Source organism: Natator depressus, chromosome 18 (genome assembly GCF_965152275.1).
Source record: "Natator depressus isolate rNatDep1 chromosome 18, rNatDep2.hap1, whole genome shotgun sequence".
NCBI classification, from domain to species: Eukaryota; Metazoa; Chordata; order Testudines; family Cheloniidae; genus Natator; species Natator depressus.
In genome coordinates, this window is record NC_134251.1 from 9,242,552 (window position 1) to 9,263,200 (window position 20,649).

Here is a 20,649-nt window from a genome sequence, read left to right on the forward strand (position 1 = left end):
GATAGCAGTTAAATTGGCAAAGGTTCAGAATCCCCCAGATCCTGAAAAGAGGGGACTAATCAAGTGAGGCCAGGCTGCTTATTGGCAATCTTCCAACAACTGAAAGAGCTTTTCTGTTCAGAAAAGTGAGTATTAATTTGGCATCATTGCGTCACCTGCTTGTCTCAATCATTTTAATAACAAAGTAAATTTACAAGTAAATTATGGGGCTTTTTCCTCCCCTTTAGCCCCCAGTTACCCCTTCATATTCAGTTTGGGATCTGAGAGCCATATGGAGTTATTCTCTTCTGCTGCATCACCACCCATGGCCATTGAGTGACCTCCTTGTCTACACACTAAAAGAAAAGGAGTACTTGTGGCACCTTAGAGACTAACCAATTTATTTGAGCATGAATTGGTTAGTCTCTAAGGTGCCACAAGTACTCCTTTTCTTTTTGCGAATACAGACTAACACGGCTGTTACTCTGAAACTTGTCTACACACTGTGGCCTCCATGTACTTCCATTGCTATCAGTGGGTTGGCACATGTTAATCGATTGGAACTTTACATAATTCTGTTGAGGCCTGAATAGAACCCAGCTCACTTCTCTTTAGCTCTGCAGACCTAACGGGAGTGAAAACTTATTTTTGACAGTAAAATCAGCCAATCTGATTCCCAATACAAACAAGGAGCAGACCTGTTGAGTAAGAAGGAGTTGTTTTTCCATAGCGGCTTTTCAAAAGAGACGGGCACTTTGAGCTACACAAGAGATCATTTTTATGACATCATAAAATGCAAGGAAAGTGCTTTACAAGAAGATAAACTGCTGTAGAGAGACACTGAAAATTAAAAGACATTTAGAAAACGTAACCAGGGAGAAAAACAAAGAGAATGCAAGATAAAAAGAAAGGAAACCACCTTTCCCACAAGAGAATGAGAAGCAAATAAATGAAAGGGAGGGAAAAAAGAGACAGGAACATAGAATGAGAAGGAATTGTAATACAGACTGGGCTTACTTAGTTTCCTTTGCAATAATGCCTAGAAGTCTTAAATGAGATGAGGGCCTCATTGTGCTTGACACTGTATATACACAAAGTAAGAGAGAGTCCCAGCCCCAAAGAGTTTACAGCCCAAACAGACAAGACAGAACACGGAAGTATTTGTATCTCCAGGGGACAGGGGAAATGGAGGCATAAAGAGATTAAGTAATTTGCCCAAGGTCACAGTCTGTAGCAGATCCAGTTACTGAACCAAGGCCTCAAGAGTCCCAGTCCAATTCCTCAATCACAAGACCATCTTTTGTCCCCTGGCTTGTAGATGTTTAATTAAAATGGTCAGTGAGCATTGAGTGGCAGTCTCTGTTTCATACCAAATCCTGTTGTCTCCCTTTCCTTATTCCCTATTGAGGAGTGAACCTCATGGAGAGAGAAATTATAGTTCACACTGGAACGAAATACAATGGTCATGATATACAGAGAGCCATAGAACAAGGAGTGAGCATATTAACAACAACATGCATGGTTATAGCGATTTTCATCATGAAGGATCTCAAAGCACTTTAAAAATTTAGTGTTTTACAAACTATACACAGGATAGGGATCATTTCAGTCACCACTGAACTGCAGCCACCTCTGGGGGTGGGGCATGACAGCGGTTTAACAGCAATGCAAGAGTTCAAGACAGAAAGTGAGGGGAAACACCTTTTTCTGAGCAAATCTGTGAGGGAGAGGCAAGGAGAGATTTAGGAAATGTGACCAAGACATGAGAAGCTCAGTATTATAGGATTCATTACATCAATCCCCATTAGCATCCTTCTCCTCCTCAGCTCTGATCAATTCTACTGCATTGCTTGACTGAAACAGGTGGCTGGGGAAGTGGGAAATAAACCCTCATCTGAAGTGCATTGACAGGTACAATGCTATCACAGGAGTGGGAGTGAAAGCGCCGAGTGATGAAACAGAAATAGCCTTGAGTGGCAGTTCCCTCTTCACTACCGCTCTTCATTATTGCACCCTCCCACCCCTAGGTCTCTCCTCCTCTGCCTGACCCCACCATTTCTAGGAGAAAGAGGCAGCCTGTTAACAGATACGGGGACTGGCACTGCAGTTTTACTGCAGTTTTTGCTAGAACTAGTATTTTCAAGAAAGCTCAGTGGTGAGATAGCCATAGCGCCATGTACTGTATATCATGGTTCTATTGCGCCATCTAGAGTACAGACAGGACTGGACACGGCTAAAAACCTGTGGAAAACCTACAGCTTCAAATTCTGCAGATTGAAAGCTTCTGAACATTCTGTTACAGATGAAACATGTCCGGTTTAGGAACATGTTATGGTCCAACTGCTTCCGAAAGTTGATTATGCAGTTAGTCTCATTGCTGCAAAAGTGTCGTCTTTGTTTTGGTAAGAAGATGATAAATGAATCATCGGGAATAGCATCAAAAACGGCAAGAGGCAGAAAGGTCAGTTTCATTCTGACTGTGGGGAGTTTCTTGATTCACTGCCTGATTACTAACCCTCCAGGGATCTACTTTCAGACCAAGCCTATGAAAGTTAAGTCCTTAAATTAGAGAAACTCCAGACTAATGCCGGACAACTGGCGTATCAAGAAGAAACAAAGCCCCATGAACTTCCATTAATAACTCTTAGTTAAATGTGAATCCGGCCATAAAGAGACTCTCACAGAGGAGCCAACATTGTAACTTACAGTTTCCCATTTCTATTTTTTAAAAGACATGCATAATATATTAAGCCGTTATTTCTTCCCTTTTCAACCCAGCTTGCCCTGGATCTTGTGGACAAGCCCGTCAATGAGACATCCATCTTATCACTGCAGGGACTGAGTGGTCTTTTGACTTGGCCACAGGCAGGGAAACTAGACTGCAGTGAAGATGCTCTTTGTCAGAATGCCAGTCTGGTTGGCAGGGGGATACAGGAAAGGAGAGCAGCGAGTCCCCACTGGTCTCTTACCACCATTTAGATGTCTCAAGCACTGAGTCGTAGGCCTGGTGGCATCCCCTCTAATCCCCACAAGCCTGCTCTCTCAAGTTATGGGCAGAGTAACTGGGCCGCACTAGGGCCTCAATGCAGAGCTCTGCAGTTTCACTGCAGGATACCAGCAACTGCTTGATACATATCCTGTTTATAAACATGCCTTGGATTGTTTCGTTGTAAAACTAATATAGAGAATTTACCTTTTAAAAAGACTCCGTTCAGCTCTGGAAACGGTTCTCTTAGGGGAAACTCACCTGTCTATGCCTGCAATTAAATCTAACTACCCATTGTTTTCGTGAGAACCCCAAAGGGCAATGGCCCGTGCTCTCTGTCCCAGTTTTGCAGAAGCAGCTCATACTATTCCCAGAGCTGACATAATCCTGGACGCTGGGACACAAAGATCTCTCGGTTTAACCTTGTTAGCATTTAACAAAGAAACAAAACACGTAATTCACCCTTTATTCTAGCGGCTGACAAAAGGAGCGTGTGTCAAAGAGGGAGCTGTTTTCATTTAAAACAAAACAAAACAAAAACAGCTCTGAGCTCTCAGAGCAAAGGGAGTCCCAAAGTGAGGATTATAAAATGCTGAAAATCCTGTTCAAGTTCACTGACAGCAGCAAAAAGTGTGACAGCTGTGCTGTGCATGATATAACCTTTAATGGTGTCAGTTTAATGTGCACAGTGCAGCCATCATTCTAGCACAACGTGTATCAGGGAGTAAAATAACAATGAAACAGCTGTACAGGAAGTGACTAACAAGCACATCTGGGAGCCGTGAGGGATTTTTGGAGGCAATAAAATGGAAATTTTTTTGTCCAAGATTGATAAAGTAGCTCAACCCACTTCAAAATAAAGTGCGGTTCTGCTCCTCCTGGCCCATTTCAGCCCAAAATCCTGGATTAAATGTCATAATGAAACACACCACAGTACAGCAAGCTCATCTTGCAAGGCAGGCCCCGGTAATGTATTCTATTTCCATGACAACTACACCAAACCATTCTATTGATAAATGAAGAATACACTGTGATCAGAGAGGAAGAAAAAAAGCCATTGTCCCAAATTCCTCCCCCCACACACACAACCTCCAATAACCTTCACAATCCTTGGTACCTCACACAACAGAGGATTAATGTACCAGGGCAGACAAGCCAGGGCACAGGACGTGTTGGGCACAATGTATGCCAGAGAGAGAGATGCTTGTTAACACAGGTGAGGGTATGACGACAAGTCTGAAGGTGTCACTGTGAGCTGTGTAATGAGGACATGGAGTGGCTCTGGGGTAGGTGCGGTATCTCTCAAAGCATCTTACTCTCTTTTTCTGGCATATGCTGGACTGGCTTAGGATACAAGAATATAAACAAACACACACAGATCTGTCAGAAACCTTTTGCCCCGCCAACTTAAAGAGCCACACAGATCCAAACTACATGCTGGATTTCAGTGACAAGGGCAGTTGCAAGAAGAGGTACTTAGTCTATGTGGAAATGAGGTAACAGGTAATTTCACTTATCAAAGCAACTCCTTCCTAGTCAGTCTGACGGAAGGGCCTCTACACAAGGCATCGGGTAACAAAACATCAGGAACTAGGATACGAGCATAAACAAAGAAAACATCTGATAGTCTTCCCTCGCTCCTTTAGAGCATCCCCATTCTTCTATCGTGGTTAGTTGGGAGAATGTGGCGACATGAAAAAGGGCAAAGTCATTAAAGTGAAGTTACAGACAAACTGGCCTGCTGCTAAATCACATCAGCGGTTTGGAGTGCTCCTCCTTTGACTGATTCTCTAACCAATGGTCCCTTGACCTGTTTGTGCCATACTCACCGGGGGTGAGCATCTACCATTCCTCCAGAGAAGGTGATGAGGAACAGGCCAGTGCAGGGGCAGAAAAGGGAAGAGAAAAAGGATGACAACCCATTTTGTACATCTTGTGCCTAAAAAGCAAGGGCTTGGCAGACTTCTAGTGCCCAATAACAGCAGAATGGGAAATACAAAGTGCTTTGAGTAAATTACGTACAAGACCAGCAGCCAAAAACCCCAAGGCTTTGGGCAAGTTTCAACTCTCCAGGTCTTCATTATCCCATTTGTTAAATGCGGATATGTACCTCATGCAGTTGTTTGAGATGACCCATTTGTAAAGACACAGACCCTCCCTCAGGCTCTTGTTCCAATACGGGAGCCCCAACTCCCAGCCAGATCCTTGATTACAGTATTGCTTATTTGGAGCGGGGAGCCATACTGCAACACATTAAGCACTGCTCCACTCGGACAGAAGGAATACTGAGACTGATGGAGACTGTCTCCCTTATCATTACACTGACCAATGGCCAATGTAGGGCCAATGACTATTGAGCCTTACATGGTTTAACCGTCTTAGTACTACTGGCACTAAATGGAGACCTGACGTCTTCTCTGAACTCCAATTTTCCAGTTGTGCCTATCAGGGTCTCTAGAACTGTCACAGCTACTAAAACACAAATGGTCAAAATATCAAGACCTCCATTAAAAAAAAAAGACAGGCCTGAAAAGCCATCCAAGCTCCAGCACAATTCCCTTTTGTGCCAAATTACTTTTAACCCATCAACTTCCATTGGAGTTGCCACCCTAATCTATCTCCTCCATCCTCTGGAATGTTTACTCCCGTATATATGAGAAAAATCCTGGCCCCTAATTGCTAGAATCTGTCCTTGATGAGCCAGCGACTTTCTATGTACCTCCTTAGAGGTATGCAGTAATGTTAGCCAATCCGAACATGTTATATAAATGAGTGTAACGTTATTGGCTGTGAGCTCCAAGCCCGTAGTTTATTTTTCTAGGGATGTAGTGAAATCCCCTCTTCAGAATGAGTTTCAAAGTTACCCTTTTAAAATTTATGGCCATAACAGAAGTTGAATACACTAGAAATATCTCAAAATGTTTTGAATGTACAAAAAACACAATACATCCACTGACTTCGTATTTACTGAATAAGAAGATTTGATGTCCTCCAACATAAATATTGACCTTAATGTCACCCTGTTCAGGAAGTCTTTATATTCCATTCACGAACAGTTTCCATCTATTATTTAATACGAAATTTGGGAAATGAAAGAGATTTGTGCTTTCTTTTTGCAGATAAATGTTTATTTGTAATATACATGGTATGAAATAAAGAGGAGTACCAGAGTATCAACGAAGCTTTGCTTTATGTTGTGGTCAATGCACAAATATGCAATGCACCCCTTTGTTTCACAAATGTTGTGAAATAGTACTGAGGGTGACCAGCACTCTGTGGTTCACCACCACTCATGAAATCAGAATGTTAAATCAATGAAAGAAAGAAGGCAAAATGGTGTATTATAAAGTACATTTAAAAAAAAAAATCTAATCCCACTCAAGATTTTACTTTATAACCATACACTGTCTATTGTCATGATGCTGCTTGGCCAATTTGTGTATGTGTCAGAACAAACAGAAAGCAAAAGAAATACATACAGCATAACACAAGACTCCAGAGGAGTGCTGTTCTCGTATCGCTTACTGCTCTATTGCTGGGAAGTAGCAATGTTTAGTCTGAACTCATGGACAGAGACAGAAACTTTTAGAGTCAGATTCCAAAAGCCCAAATAACAATCCCATCCATCATCTCCATTCCAGTTCCTAGCCTAACTGACATCACTACCAGCCTCACCTACTAAAATAAGGGACATTGTCAAAATAAAAACTCATGAGAAAGGAAATTTCTTGCCTGCTCTACCACCCACTTTAAGATTTGTTTAGTTTTAATAATCTAAGTCAAATTTACTTTTCACCATTGATGCCCTTTCCTTTTTGCATCCAACTCAAGCTTGAACAATGAAGCCAGACAGGTGAATTTCACTGTCTGGTTTTTGTGTGCTAGCATGACGCAGTTGTATATGGATTTCCAATGCTGCAGAGAAAGGTTTAACAACCAACCCCATATGTTTTGTGGTGGTGGTAGGAGAACAAGGAGAGGACAATGTGGACATAACTGCTCACTCTAATTAAATAAAGTCTTTCATGAAAATATTTCCATTCATATGAGGCTTTGTAAAAGCCCTTAAAAAATCCCTAACGCTAAATTCAGCCCTAGAACTACTTGACAGCATCACTTTAATCCTGCAGTCTACAGGCCATCTCAGACTAAAGCTTTTTCTAGCCCAGATATTTCAGACGCTGAAATCAAGTGGGATCAAACCAAATCTACAGTGACTGCAGATCCAGTTACAATAAACCAGTAACACAAAGTACAAAAATCAAAAGATATGTAGATACCGACGGTAATAAACACAAGGGATTGGAAGTGCAGAAAGAGAAACATATTAACTCACCGGCCTAATAAAAACTTCATTTCTGGAGATTGCATAAACCATCCTCAACGTCTATTGGGGGTAGTCTAAAGGAAACTCAATGCACTCATTAGCTGGATTTGCTCCCTTTAGGACTAGTTCTTTGATTAAGTTATAACCTTTATGTCAGTTCTGCCTCTGCAGTAAAATTTCTACTTTTGCTTTTTGGATCACAAGGCAGTCTCACCCGCTCACTCTTCTCCCAACAAATTTCACCCCCCAGGAACAGCACCTGCCCAAGTTGCCAGACAGGCCAACCAGCTGGAGGACTTGAGAAAACCCCTTAAGAGGGGAAATGTTTTTGCAAATTGCTCCAAAGCCACAATCGTTTAGCTGTTGTATAAGGGAACCACCCTAGCAATTGCCTGCCTACAAATAGGGCATTTCTTTGGGTCTGGAAGTGCCTGGTAGCACTCGTCACATGAGCAGACGTGCCCGCACTCCAGAAACACACACGACTTAATGTTACTCAGACAGACGACACAGACATTTTTTACAGTGTCCCCACCCTCAGTGTTCATGTCATGCCTTAGCTGTTCCTGAGTCTGCCTGAATTCATCTTGCATTTGTTTCAGGCGCTGCTTTTCCCGAAACTCCCGGTACTGCTTCCTCAGAATGAAGAAGAGTGTGGCGCAGGTTGCAAAGCCGAAAATGACCGTCAGGATTTTCCAGAGTTTGACATTTGATTCTTGCTTCTTCAGCAAGGAGTCAAAATCCAGGCTGCTCAGATAATACTGCAACCCTTGCTTGGGCGGCTGCAGCTTGATAGTGTTGTTGTCTAGGACCAACTCTCCCACTCCCGTTAACATTGCTCCGACCTTCAGCATCTCTTCAGTTTCTTGGATGCCTTTGGGACGTTCGCCGCTAATGTAATGGCCAATCACATCCGTGAAGGACTGAATAGAGGGATGGAACTTTTCGTACACTGTCTCCAAGCTGAGTTCTGCAGAATCCAGGGGCTTTACCACTCGTACTGTGACGTTGGCACCATCCTCGTGCGGCACCAAGTCAAAGGGCGTTGCATTGGTTCTCTGGTGGATGATCTTTTCACAGTCATTCCTGGTGGAGGATAAGTGAGTGAGAAATAAAGCAAATGCAGGCATAACCGTTTTGCCATCAGCTGGAACATGTGACAAGCAAAAACACAAGCCACTTTCCCCTAATTAACAACTAGCCGTGAAATAGGTGTTTAATCTGCTTTGTTGTAAACACACCATCTTCAAGCCCTCTAGTCTTCTATAAGATGAGGTTAAAAAATCTTCAAAAGATAAAATTAGTCAACTTTCAGTGTATCCACAGCCAGGAAAGAAAAATCTTTATCAGCATCTAATCCTACATAAATTAAATCAACAACGCATCCCTCCTCTCACATACTTGACAGTAGCATAGTACAGTGTTGTAAGGGCCAGCTAATTAATGTTTGCAAAGCACTTTGAGGTCAGTAGACAAAAAGTGCCAAAGAACAAAATATTACATTAATTCCCCTGGAACAAGTACCTTCACGCTGCTGGAGCCATTGAAACTTTCTGCAGCATCTGATCCTCTTGAAAATGCCCTCCTTTACATTCGTGTGCCATAACCTGGCTTTTGGGAAAAGCACTGGTACTATTTGAATCCTATTTTTACATGTCCTAGCAAAAGTTTCTCTTGGTCAAAATAACTGTAAAGCTGTTTCTTTCTGTAGCAGTGTTGCCTGGGGGTCTGTATTAGGCCCTGCTTTTGTATTCTCACACTTCTGCTTAGCTCCTTATACAGAAGCAGACGCTGCACTTCCCCTGGCAAGAAGATGACACTCAGACATATCTAATTCCATCTAATCTTCCAAATGGGTTTCCAATTTTGACAAATTGTTGTGTGGCAAGAAGCACTGCATGGCACATAAGCAATTTTAATAGTGTAACTCAATTAACTGAGGCTTTGTTTAGGCTCAGAGAGTGGAGCAATGATCCGGTTTCAGCAGGTTCATTTGACAATGCGACTTCCGATTCCTTCTCCAGGTACTGAGTCAAGGAATCATGTTCTCACCAGATTTATCATTTGAATTGTGCTGTAGGTCTATTATTAAGAACTCATTTTAACATCTGGGGAATATTGCCAGGTTGTGACCATTGTTCAATATGAGCAATTTACAGCTGTTGACAAATGCTCTTAAACTAGCTAGGTTGGATTAGCATAATTCTCTATTTTCCAGGTACATGAGGGTCACAACACATCCTGGTCTTGAAATCTTTATGCAGGCTCCTCCATAAATTCTGCAATAATTTTCGTTTATAAGGCTTTTGGGAGAACACCTCCCACCCCAAATGACACTTCTACTTCCTACACCCAATAGTTTCATGCATTCTCTGAGTAGGCTAGTTATGTGAAATCACCCAATCTTGAAACTTTGGGGTGGGGACTAAGGGCTTGTAATAACGACTCTCCTCACGCTTACAGAGTGAAATACCCTCCCCGATGTAAACAACGGCAATAGAGTTCAAAAGTAGGTTAAGGAAGTGACTGTTTGCTGCACACTTCAGTTCACCATCACTGATTTTTTTTATGATTTTATTGAACAGCATTCAGACTTGGTGAGGAATGCGCTGTGAGGCTCAGATTGTTGTTGTTGCCACTGCTCATAATAATCCACGCTACTTTAAGGCTTTGCCATTCCCACCACTCGATTGCCAAGGAATTAAGAACAAATGCATCACAGATTATGTTGAAAAACTTCACAAAACAGTGTAAATTGCCCCTGCAGTAGCCGTTAAAGGGAACAAATAAAGCTGGTAGGGCTGAAAAATCTGACCTACGTACATCAATTTGTGAAGAACATGAGTGTTTACAGGTGTCTTCCTTCCCAATTACCACCATCAATTACCCTGCTCATCTCAAGGGAAAAAAGAGAAAAAAAGAAATAGAAAATGGGTTTGAGAGAGAAAAGTTTTCAGCTCCTAAAGAAGGACTTAATATGGGGAATGGGATGGAAGATGTTAAATCTTATTAAAAAGTATCCATGACATGTACATGCACCTTCAATACATACACACTTTAAGGGATTTACAAACTTTATATATAGGAATAACTTCGCCCCACACTGAAAGGCATTCACCCCCGAGGTCGATCGCAGCAGCTACTTAACACTGCACAGCAACCGTACGCACCAGTTTCACTTACCATCACAGCCACTTTTTCACAGCAGAAAGAATTTAAGGAGCCAAAATAAATGGCATTTGGCTAGGACACCAAGGTTAGCAATATTACTTCTCACGAAAAGTGTCATTTGACCTCCAGTAACCAAGTGGTTAAGGTTTGATCCGAATGACAGCATTACCAGCAGCAAAAAATAGTCTGACAATCCACCCTGGAGCCTTGGTTCAAAATTGATCAGTAACCCATCCGAATACTGACTAGACCATTTTAATTGTTGAATGATTCACATGCCATTCAAATCCAACACACTATTTGTCTGGTTTTGAAACAGCATCCATAATTCATGGAAAACAAAATACCCAGCCAGCTAGTTACTAAGTAACCTTGGTTTACAGGCTATTTTATACAGAAGGAATTGCCCTATAGTTGCCTCTCCTAACAAGTAAACTGAGCTACAAAATCTAGTTCACTGCCAAACTCCTGCATTATTCAGTAGACTTCATGACCAAATGAAATCACACCACTGAATTACCCCACCAAATTCAATACCCAACTACTTTTTTTTGGCAGCTGTCTTCATCATAAAGCCAACAGGGGGAGCATATATGTCTGGATCTTTCCAAGAAGAGAAGTAGACATACCAGATATGGGTTGTTCGATTCCACACCATTTTATGTTCCCGTAGTGTCAGCCTTTGAACTACCCCCTTGCAACTGTCCACAAATTGGCTGTTGAGAGTTTCCTTAACAGACCGCACAACACCTGAAAGATACAGAACCATTTTACCAAGAATTGTAAAGGCTATATATTCGTTAACCATTATCTATTATACATATCATTTTTATTACATATAAAATTAGTAATGCCAGAGTTAACCCTGTTATGCAACAACAGAAGACTATGGTACAGACAGGCTAAAAATATAAGAAAAAGAGAATTAGTGCTTTGAATTGTCAGCAACTGTCCCAGATGAAGAACTAGAATAAGGTCTAGACGGTCAGGAGGTGGATACAGGCTAGGCAAGGAAACAGACACACTATTCTAGGGAGACTGCCTGACTTTCTATTCTAATGGAGGTCATTTAATGTAAGGACTTGTTTGGGATTAGACAGGATCCACAGGAAACATTAGGAACTATTTTATACGTGTATGTGCTGAGCCTACTGCTTGAAATGGAACTTCATTCTCCTTGTGAGTTTTGCTGGATGGTTCAATGTTTTCTCGACCAACCTCTGTTTTAGATACCTGGACCAGAATCAGAGATGCTGGAGAAAAGTTATTTTCTTAGAAGAAGGGAAGGTGAAATGGAAAAGATTGGAAGCTATTAGAACCCTCTAGTGACCCAGGCACTTATGCACAATACCTTCAATAACTGCATACGGGACACATTTTCCGGGTGCTTCCATAAGAATGTTCTTCAAGTCTTGATCTAGATTCACTTTTTTTGCTCCCTATATACAAAAAGAGCCATATGTATCAGTAGTTATAGACTAAATGTGTGTTATGAAACAGATGTAAAAGAGACTTCTCGCTTATGACTAATTTCTAAAGACTGTGTTGTGCAGATAAACTTGGGGGTGGGGAAAGTAGGGTTTTGAGGAATAGGAGGTCAGTTCAGTGCTAATTTACAATAAGCACTATATTTAGGCTTGGGAGGGTTAGATTTTTATTGGTAAATGTCCATTTCACCATACACATACAAATTGACAAAAAAATATATTTCCATTGAAAAATGCTGCTTGAGAACTTATAAGAGTTTGATTTAAGGATATTTACTTTGTATATTTTGGCATGTGATGTTGACAATGTGTGTTTTAAGTTACAAAGCTGGAACTTTTTGAATCTCAATGTCTACTGTCATTAAATAATTGTTGCCTGGCCCCTCCACAATTTCCCACAACTGTGAAAATTTAAATTGATAAAAATTAAAAAAATAAAATTAAATAATCAATATTATCTGTCAAAATTGTCAAAATATAAAAAATAGAATTCTGCCAAGCCTAACTGTATTAACTCTTTTTCCTCCCTAGTTTTAATAGGAAAACTTGACTTTTATCTAGTGTTTTTCCTCAGTAGACTTCAAGACACTTTACAAAGAATGTCCGTATCATTATCCCCATTTTACATATGGGAAAACTAAAGCACAGACCGGTAAACTGACTTGCCCAACATCACTCAGCCCGTCAGTAGCAGAGTTAGGAACAGAAGCCAGGTCACCTGAGTCCCAGTCTAGTGTTCTATCTTAAATCATCAGTGGAAATTACTTGCTATCATAAGTGTGGCAGACATAAACATGTTAATCTAATAAAACACCTCCAAACACACTTATCATACTAGTTAGTTTAAGCTATTACAATGAAGCAATCCCTGAACCAGTTTTAAAATATTGAAAAAAACAATATAAAGGGGGAGCACTCCTGGGAACAGGATAAATACTGCACCTTCAAACAAATGGAGAACTAATAACACACTCTACAGCCAAATAAAGACATGAAATATTCAATTAAGAGAAAAACATCTCCAAATGAACTAAATACTTACTCATCGGAACACTATTCTTTTATATGGAGTTTCTAACCTACGATTGTGCTACAGTGTTACACACCAAATTATAAAGTTAGTACTTTTCAATAATAAAATAAATATATCACACAACTGACCTTGAGGCTGTGAGCAACTTTAGATTTCTGCCTGTAAATGGAGTACAGAATTGCTGTGACAGCCGAACTGGTGGCCAGCAGTATAAGTTGGCCAGTTGAAGGCCGCCCCCCACTTTCCATCATTGCGATTTAGATCTAGTTCAAACATATTTAAAAAAAACAAAAGGTTACAATAATGATCAAGTTTCAGAGTAGCAGCCGTGTTAGTCTGTATCCGCAAAAAGAAAAGGAGTACTTGTGGCACCTTAGAGACTAACAAATTTATTTGAGCATAAGCTTTCGTGAAGTGAGCTGTAGCTCACGAAACCTTATGCTCAAATAAATTTGTTAGTCTCTAAGGTGCCACAAGTACTCCTTTTCAATAACGATCAAGTTATTAAGAGACTTTCCTGTGGAAACTGCTTTCCTGTCACCATGCTTTTGAGAGGAGGAATAGACCTCATTGATAAAAAGGATTTACAGTGGTCTCAATCCGAGCCAGAAGCACTGAGCCATCTGAGAGGGGCGAGGGGGAGAGCAAGAGAGGTAAGTTCAGGAAAGCAACAAGGATAGCAGTTCAGGAAGCAACAAGGATAATTTAGACGCTGATAGCTCCTGGCAGCAAGGGAGAGTCAGCTGGTGTGCACTGTATAAGCATAAGCAAAAGCAGGGCTGATGTCAGCTATTTACTTTATAGGGATAGTGGCAGGAGGGCGAGGAGAGCAGTCAGTGTTGAGCGCTAGCCTCTGGAAAACCCAAATGTGACCAATGGGGCAGGCGGGCGGGTCCCCACCCCCATCCTACCTGTCCCACCCCCAAGAACTCCCCTCCTCGCCCCAAACACACCCCTGGTAGCCCTACTCTCCCCGACGCCCCCCCCCCCGGTAGCCCTACTTGCCCCTACACCCCCCTGGATCCATGCTCCCCCCCTTACTTTCCCTTCCCCATCCCTCACCCCGCCTCCAGCGTCGTCTCCTAACGCCCCCAGCACACACAGCGCGTGTCCCCCGCAGCCCGTGGGAGGAAGGGGGCGAACCCCTTCCAGGGCCTGCCCCCCACAGGACGCCCCCGGCCGCTGCCTCCTCCCGCTGTGTGCCAAGGAAGGACACTCACCCCACCCCACCCCGCCCTGCCAGGCCTGTCCCTGTCCCTGTCCCTGTCCCTTTCCCTTCCGGCGCGGCCTGATGACGTCTGCGCCTACACTCTATCCGCGAGCAGCAGCGAGATGTAGCGGGGTCATAGAGAGTAGGGCTAGAGGAGACACGCGGGGTCCTCCACTCCCCCATGCCTCTGAGACAGAGTCCTCCCTGCTTTCCTCTAGGGCTAGAGCCCCCCGCCCCATCTTCTGCATGGCCCCAGCTCGCCCAGTGCCTGCCTCTGGGGATGGGAGCCAGGGTCAGGGCTTCTCTTCCCAGCTCTGCCCCTCACCTGTGCGCGCGACCTGGCGCCACCATGATCCCTGCCTCTTAGCTCGCCCTTCCCATGGGTAGCTCTCACAGCACTTTACAGCTGGGGAAACTGAGGCATGCAGGGGGGAAGCGACTTGCCTAAGGTCACCCAGCAGGCTGGTGGCAGAGCTGGGAATAGAACCCAGGTCTCTTGAGCCCTGTCTGGTGCTCTCTCTGTTAGGCCACACTGCTTTATACATTTATGTACTCTAATCCCAGAGTTTGGCAACCAGGAATCATTTCACCGAGAGGCAGTACTAGCCCAGTGGGGTCCTTAAGCAGGAATAGCCTGAGCCCTACTTACCCCACATCCACTCCCCTAAATATACAAATTGCATTATTTCCACAAACCAAAATATATACCAACACAACACATACAAATACACTTGTTAAAAAGTCCATGTTAAATAACATGAACGGTATTTTGGGGGGTAATACTAAAGTGGGGGGCCCTTGAGCTGCTTGGGACCTTAAACAATTGCTTATTCTACTTATGCCTAGCGCAGTCTTCACCAACTGTTGAAGAGCAGAGGCTTTTGGCGTGGAATTCAGCACAGCACTGCACAATTGGTCGGGGCCAAATTTTCAGATGTGGTGGGGGTAACAGCTAGACACCTAAGTAATCCATATTTAAGCACTTAAGTATGTGGCTTAATTTTCTGAAACATTAGGCACAACTCCTGTGGAAGGAGTCTGAAGTCTATAGGAGTTGTGGGTGCTCAACAACTTTGAAAATCAAGCCACTTACTCAGGTGTCCATATGTGGATTTAGGCACACAAGTTTGAAACGCTTGGTCTGAATGCATTATCGGGGAGGAGGTCACCCTCACTTAAGACAGAGAGATTTCATTTTGGAGATCTATTTATCTATAACTATATATGTAATTATACCTGAAGAAGAGTTTTGTGTAAGCTTGAGAGCTTGTCTCTTTCACCGAGAAAAGTTGGTCCAATGAAAGCTATAACCTCACCTACCTTGTCTATGTAATTATACCACATTCATCACACCAGCATCTCTTCCTTGTTCCCATCAGTGCCATAGGTATGGTTGATAGGAGAAGTTTCAGGGGCTCATCAAGAAGAAAATTTGTCCCATTAAACGTAATATTGCCAAGGCTGATTCAGTTCTTTTCCGTGTTGTCTTCTTTCTGTCCACTAGATGGTGAGACACTCACATTGATAGCGAAAGCAGGATCTGGCTTTAAGGTTAAAAAAGCTAGTGGTGGAAAGGATGGGGTGTGTTTTCTAAGATAGGATGGCTCCACTGCATTCAGGATTTAATGTTTAGGGGAATGGCCAGTCCTAGGAGGGAAGTGTGGGAGGTCGGGGGTACTTCCAAAAGGCTCATGGCCATTGCTTTCCACTAGAAGGAACTTGCACACTTGCACCAGTCGCTATTATCTCAAAAGGGACCAGGCCATGGGTGTTGTTTCCAGTTTTTCTTCAGATGATTTTACCAAACAAATTAATTACAAAATAGAAACCTATTCTGAAAATTTCTTTTGCTGAGCACCAGCAGAGAATGATGGTGCTCATTAATATTTTATTCAGTGCTCTGAAGCTAAAAAGGATTGTATAGGAGCAAAAACTATGTCTAGGCTACAGAGCCTATGCCAGCATAGCCCCCGAGTGTAGACACAGCATATGCCAACAGAAGGAGTTTTTCTGCTAGTGAAGGAATACCATCTTCCTGAACAACGTTAGCTCTGCCAATAAAAGCCCTCTTCTGTTGGCACAGCTGCATCCACGCTGGCTGTTTTGTTGGCATAGTCAGGAGTGAGGCTTCTTCACGCTCCTGATGGACTTAGCTATACCGGAATAAGTTTTAAGTGTAGATCATGTCTAAAGTAACGTTAGTAGCAATGAACCTAGCCAGTTTCTCTAATTCCTTCAAGTAGGAAATGAGACCTGGGACAGATTCCTTGGGATACGCATATAGATAATATTCAGTTCTCTGCTAATGAGCTTCTTATAGCGCACCCATCACCCTAGTATCTGAGCTACTGAGATACTCCTAGGATGAATATAATCAGCTATGGTACCGCTGAGCTGCTTGGATCTCCAAAGGGAATATCCATGTAATGTAACTGGCCGCTAGATGTCATCAAGCACTTCACTTGCATTCTCAGAGAGAGCCAGTCCCAGTGCTAAGGTTCCTGTTGTCTCAGCCTGTCACTGTAGGAGGACTGCCCCGAGGTGTTTCCACTGCTGATAATACAAACTGCCTATGGAGCACTTTTTATGAGTCGATCTCAAAGGAGGGGAAGCCACAGTTAGCCCTTTTAATTAAGAGAGGGGAAATGAGGTATAGAGAGACTAAGGGCCAGATTTTTAAAGGTATTTGGGTACCTAAAGATGCAGATTTCAGAGTAACAGCCGTGTTAGTCTGTATTCGCAAAAAGAAAAGGAGTACTGGGGCACCTTAGAGACTAACCAATTTATTTGAGCATAAGCTTTCGTGAGCTACAGCTCACTTCATTGGATGCATACTGTGGAAAGTATAGAAGATCTTTTTATACACACAAAGCATGAAAAAATGGGTGTTTACCACTACAAAAGGGGAGAAAACCTGGATTTGTGCTGGAAATGGCCCAACTTGATTATCATACACATTGTAAGGAGAGTGATCACTTTAGATAAGCTATTACCAGCAGGAGAGTGGGGTGGGGGGAGAGAAAACCTTTTGTAGTGGTAAACACCCATTTTTTCATGCTTTGTGTGTATAAAAAGATCTTCTATACTTTCCACAGTATGCATCCGATGAAGTGAGCTGTAGCTCACGAAAGCTTATGCTCAAATAAATTGGTTAGTCTCTAAGGTGCCACAAGTACTCCTTTTCTTTTAAAGATGCAGAGAGATCCCTAGTGGATTTTCAAAAGTCACTTAAGCAGATTAGGTGCCTAAATCCCATAGGCACCTATCTGCACCTTTACGTGCCTAAATACCTTTACAAATCTGGCCCTTAGTGACTTATCCAGGGTCTCATAGCAAATGAGTCACAAAGCTGGCCAAAAATCCTAAATTCCCGTCCCATGCCCTGTCCACAACCACGCACCACTTTGTATGGAAAACTGACCCCCCTCCCTCCCTCCCACACCTCCATTCTCCTCTCCCATCATCTTCAATAGGGCTGTTTGGACTGAAGGTTGCAATTGGGTTTGAAAGGTTTCTCCGAGAATTACACACCCCACGTCCAGCTCCCAGACAAGATTTGAAACACAGAAGAAAGTGACGCAAATGAAGTGGAAAGAGGGCACACATTGTTAACAGTGGGGGTAATTAACCATTAACCAGTACTTGAGCAAGAGCTTTTACGTCACTTGGAGTCTTTACGTCCAGGGTGGACGTCGTTTAAAAGAGAGAGGCTCCAGTTCAACCACAAGTTACCAGGCTCACAGCGGCTGAATTACTAGTTGACAACTATGGCCTGTGTTACGCAGGAGGCCCGACTAGATGACCATGATGGTCCCTTCTGGCCTTAAACTCTATACATCTAGATGTGTTTGTCAGTGCTCAGCCCGTTCCCAGGTGAACAGATGTCCACACAACAACACCCAAAACAAAGAGCACTAACTCATCGGAGAAGTCAAGAACTGAATGGGTCTTCGACACTTAGGCCTGATCTGCACTTAAAAGTTAGGTTGACACAGCTATGGCATGCCAGGATCTGAAAAATGTATACCCCGGAGCAGTGTAGTTAAGCTGACCTAGCCCCCAGTGTAGAAGAGGCTAGGTATATGGAAGAATCAATGCTTTTGTCGACCTACCGGCCACTGCTCGGGGAGATGGTTTACCAACATCCTTGGAAAAACCCCTGCCATCACCGTAGAAGGCATTTACACTGTGGCAGGACAGCAGCATAGCGGTGTGCCACTGTAGCACTCGTCATGTAGACTTGGGCTGAGCTACCTTTCTCCCTAGCGGTAGTCCCTCCAGATCAGGATTGGAGCAGGTAGGAAACCGTGCAGTGCCACTGGCCAGGCTCTGATCTGATTTGTGGGAGCCTGGTACTGCCACCAATGCAACATCTGTTCTCCACCTCACCCTGGTTGGACTGGCACAGCTGGAGGAGGAGAAAGAGGAAGCTTCCCGAGAATGGAAAAGGAAAGAATACCACAGTCCCTGCCCTATGCTACCAAATACCCAATTAACTTCAATTTACCAATAGTGCTGCAGCATCCACCCAGTGACTGCATCATTTACACACCTCCTGTAGGGAGCACGTCTGCAAATCCTTGAGCAATGCTGTGATACAAGGCATGGTAAAGATTCTTCCCTTTACTTCCCATGACAGTTTGGTAACTGTACTGTGCTTCAGGGAGCTAATCATTTCAATTCCCCCTTTGGTTATGGACGACAGACATCCAGGGGCACAGTCCAGAAGCATCTGGATCCCTGTGGCAGGAGGAGGCAGGAGCTCAGGTATAAAGCCATCTAGCTCCTTCCATCCAGGAGCTGCAGCTTTAATGAGAGATGAGCGTTGCACTTTAAAGAAAGCTCCACAGTGGCATAATGGGGAGATAGGAAAAGCAAGGGGAAGCCGGAGGAGTGGGAAGAGAAAGAAAGGAAAGATGGAGGAGAAAGGCAGAAGAGAAGAGAAGGTTTATGGGAGCCTAAACTGCGCTGAGGCCATTGGTCTAAATGCCCTTCTGAGCTCAGGAAAGGATGTCTCTGTGCATGAAGCCCTGTGTTGTCAGCTGTCCCCACTGGCTATAAAAACTGGGGACACACACTTTGTGTCTTCTGTAGGCTGAGTTCATTGCACTCATCACTAGGGTGACCAGATAGCAAGTGTGAAAAATTGGGACAGAGGCTAGGGGGGTAATAGGCACCCATGTGAGAAAAAGCCCCAAATATCTGGACTGTCCCTATAAAATTGGGACATCTGGTCGCCCTACTCACCCCGGCTCCTGGCATCACTCTGATACACTGCTCGAGCTCCCTATATGCTATCCTTCCTAGTTCACAGATTCCCTGCAACCCCACCTCTCGCTCCCTCCATGCCAGGGGTTCTGTGTGACCCCATTCCTCCTTTCCCCCCACATGCCAGGATCCTCCATTCTCCCCCCTGCCCAAGGCTCTGTGTGCACCCCTTTTCTGGCCATTACCTCTCCATTGCCTCCTTCCCTCCCACCACTCATTTCTTTCTGTCTGGGAGAGAAGTCATTTAGGGTACCAACATGTTTAAACTGTATTGAGACAATGGGGGGTGTTGTTGTGCTGAAAGGTGTTCATGGCTGCCCTCAACCAGTTCTTTGATAGGTAGGCAATTACAGACCTGGTTAAAGCACCTGGGTCTGCTAACCAGATATAAGGGGCCCTGCGTGTCCTTCTGTGGCCAATGATACCTAGAACATTCACTGAAATGGTGAAATGAATCAGATATGGCGTTGACAGACAGAAATGCCACTGAGTTGTGTGTGAGACCTCACTTTGCTTGGCCAATAGAATCAGCAGCACAGCTTACAGAGAGCTGAGAATGGCCACTCATGAACCCCTTTTCTTTCCGATCCCCCTGGGGACAGGCGCCGGTGTCCCCGGGTGAGCTCATTCTATAGCCAGAAGGCAGAAAGGGCTTGAGCTGACACCAGCTGCACATATCCCTGCCAGCTGGAGAGAGATCAGCATGAACAGAGTTACTCTCTCATCCAGGACCCATGGCTCATGCCAGCAACTGAGACAAGGGCTGGGCCCAAGCACTGCCACAGAACGAGTCACTTGGATTTTCACTCATATCAAGTATATTCTTGTTGTGACAACACAAGCACGTCCTTCCACTGTGCTAAACCGTGGGGAGCAGCCAGCCTGAGAGCCGCTGTATTCCATCCACTTGCGCTCCCTCTGGACTGGCCCACTCAGAAATCACTGGGGGTCAACGCTCTCTAGAGTGGGATCCCCCAAGCGCACCTTTAACCCTTTCACTGCTCATCCTTCATCTCACTGGTCATTATCTGTGAAGGTCACATTTGTGCTAACAGCGTGCTAACAGAAATGCCAATAAATCAGAAATGAATGGAACGCCAAGAGCACTCAGCAGGTAGGTGCATCCTGCCCAGCTGCACCTGGGCCATACAGCTGTTCTCCACCTGCAGTATTCATTTGGTCTGAAAC

The 20,649-nt window shown here is 43.7% G+C and overlaps 1 protein-coding gene across 1 annotated transcript; it reads right to left on the reverse strand.

The window, feature by feature from the left end:
• Positions 1-6,081: 6,081 nt before the first annotated feature.
• On the reverse strand, positions 6,082-14,182 carry MUL1 (mitochondrial E3 ubiquitin protein ligase 1). The gene is made up of 5 exons (XM_074975083.1): positions 14,046-14,182; positions 13,112-13,246; positions 11,815-11,902; positions 11,093-11,213; positions 6,082-8,378 (listed from the first exon to the last, which is right to left on the reverse strand). The coding sequence occupies exons 2-5, from the start codon at positions 13,232-13,234 to the stop codon at positions 7,649-7,651; spliced, it is 1,062 nt and encodes a 353-aa protein (XP_074831184.1). The 5' UTR covers positions 13,235-13,246; positions 14,046-14,182; the 3' UTR covers positions 6,082-7,648.
• Between the last annotated feature and the right edge of the window lie 6,467 nt (positions 14,183-20,649).

Bases quoted from the DNA above. Each gene is read 5' to 3' on its own strand.
- MUL1 (XM_074975083.1), bottom strand. From the start codon at position 13,234: ATGATGGAAAGTGGGGGGCGGCCTTCAACTGGCCAACTTATACTGCTG. The intron at 11,214-11,814 runs GTATTGTGCATA...TGTATCTTTCAG, and splicing joins CCCGTATGCAGTTATTGAAG to GTGTTGTGCGGTCTGTTAAG. The intron at 8,379-11,092 runs GTATGTCTACTT...ATCCTCCACCAG, and splicing joins AATCGAACAACCCATATCTG to GAATGACTGTGAAAAGATCA.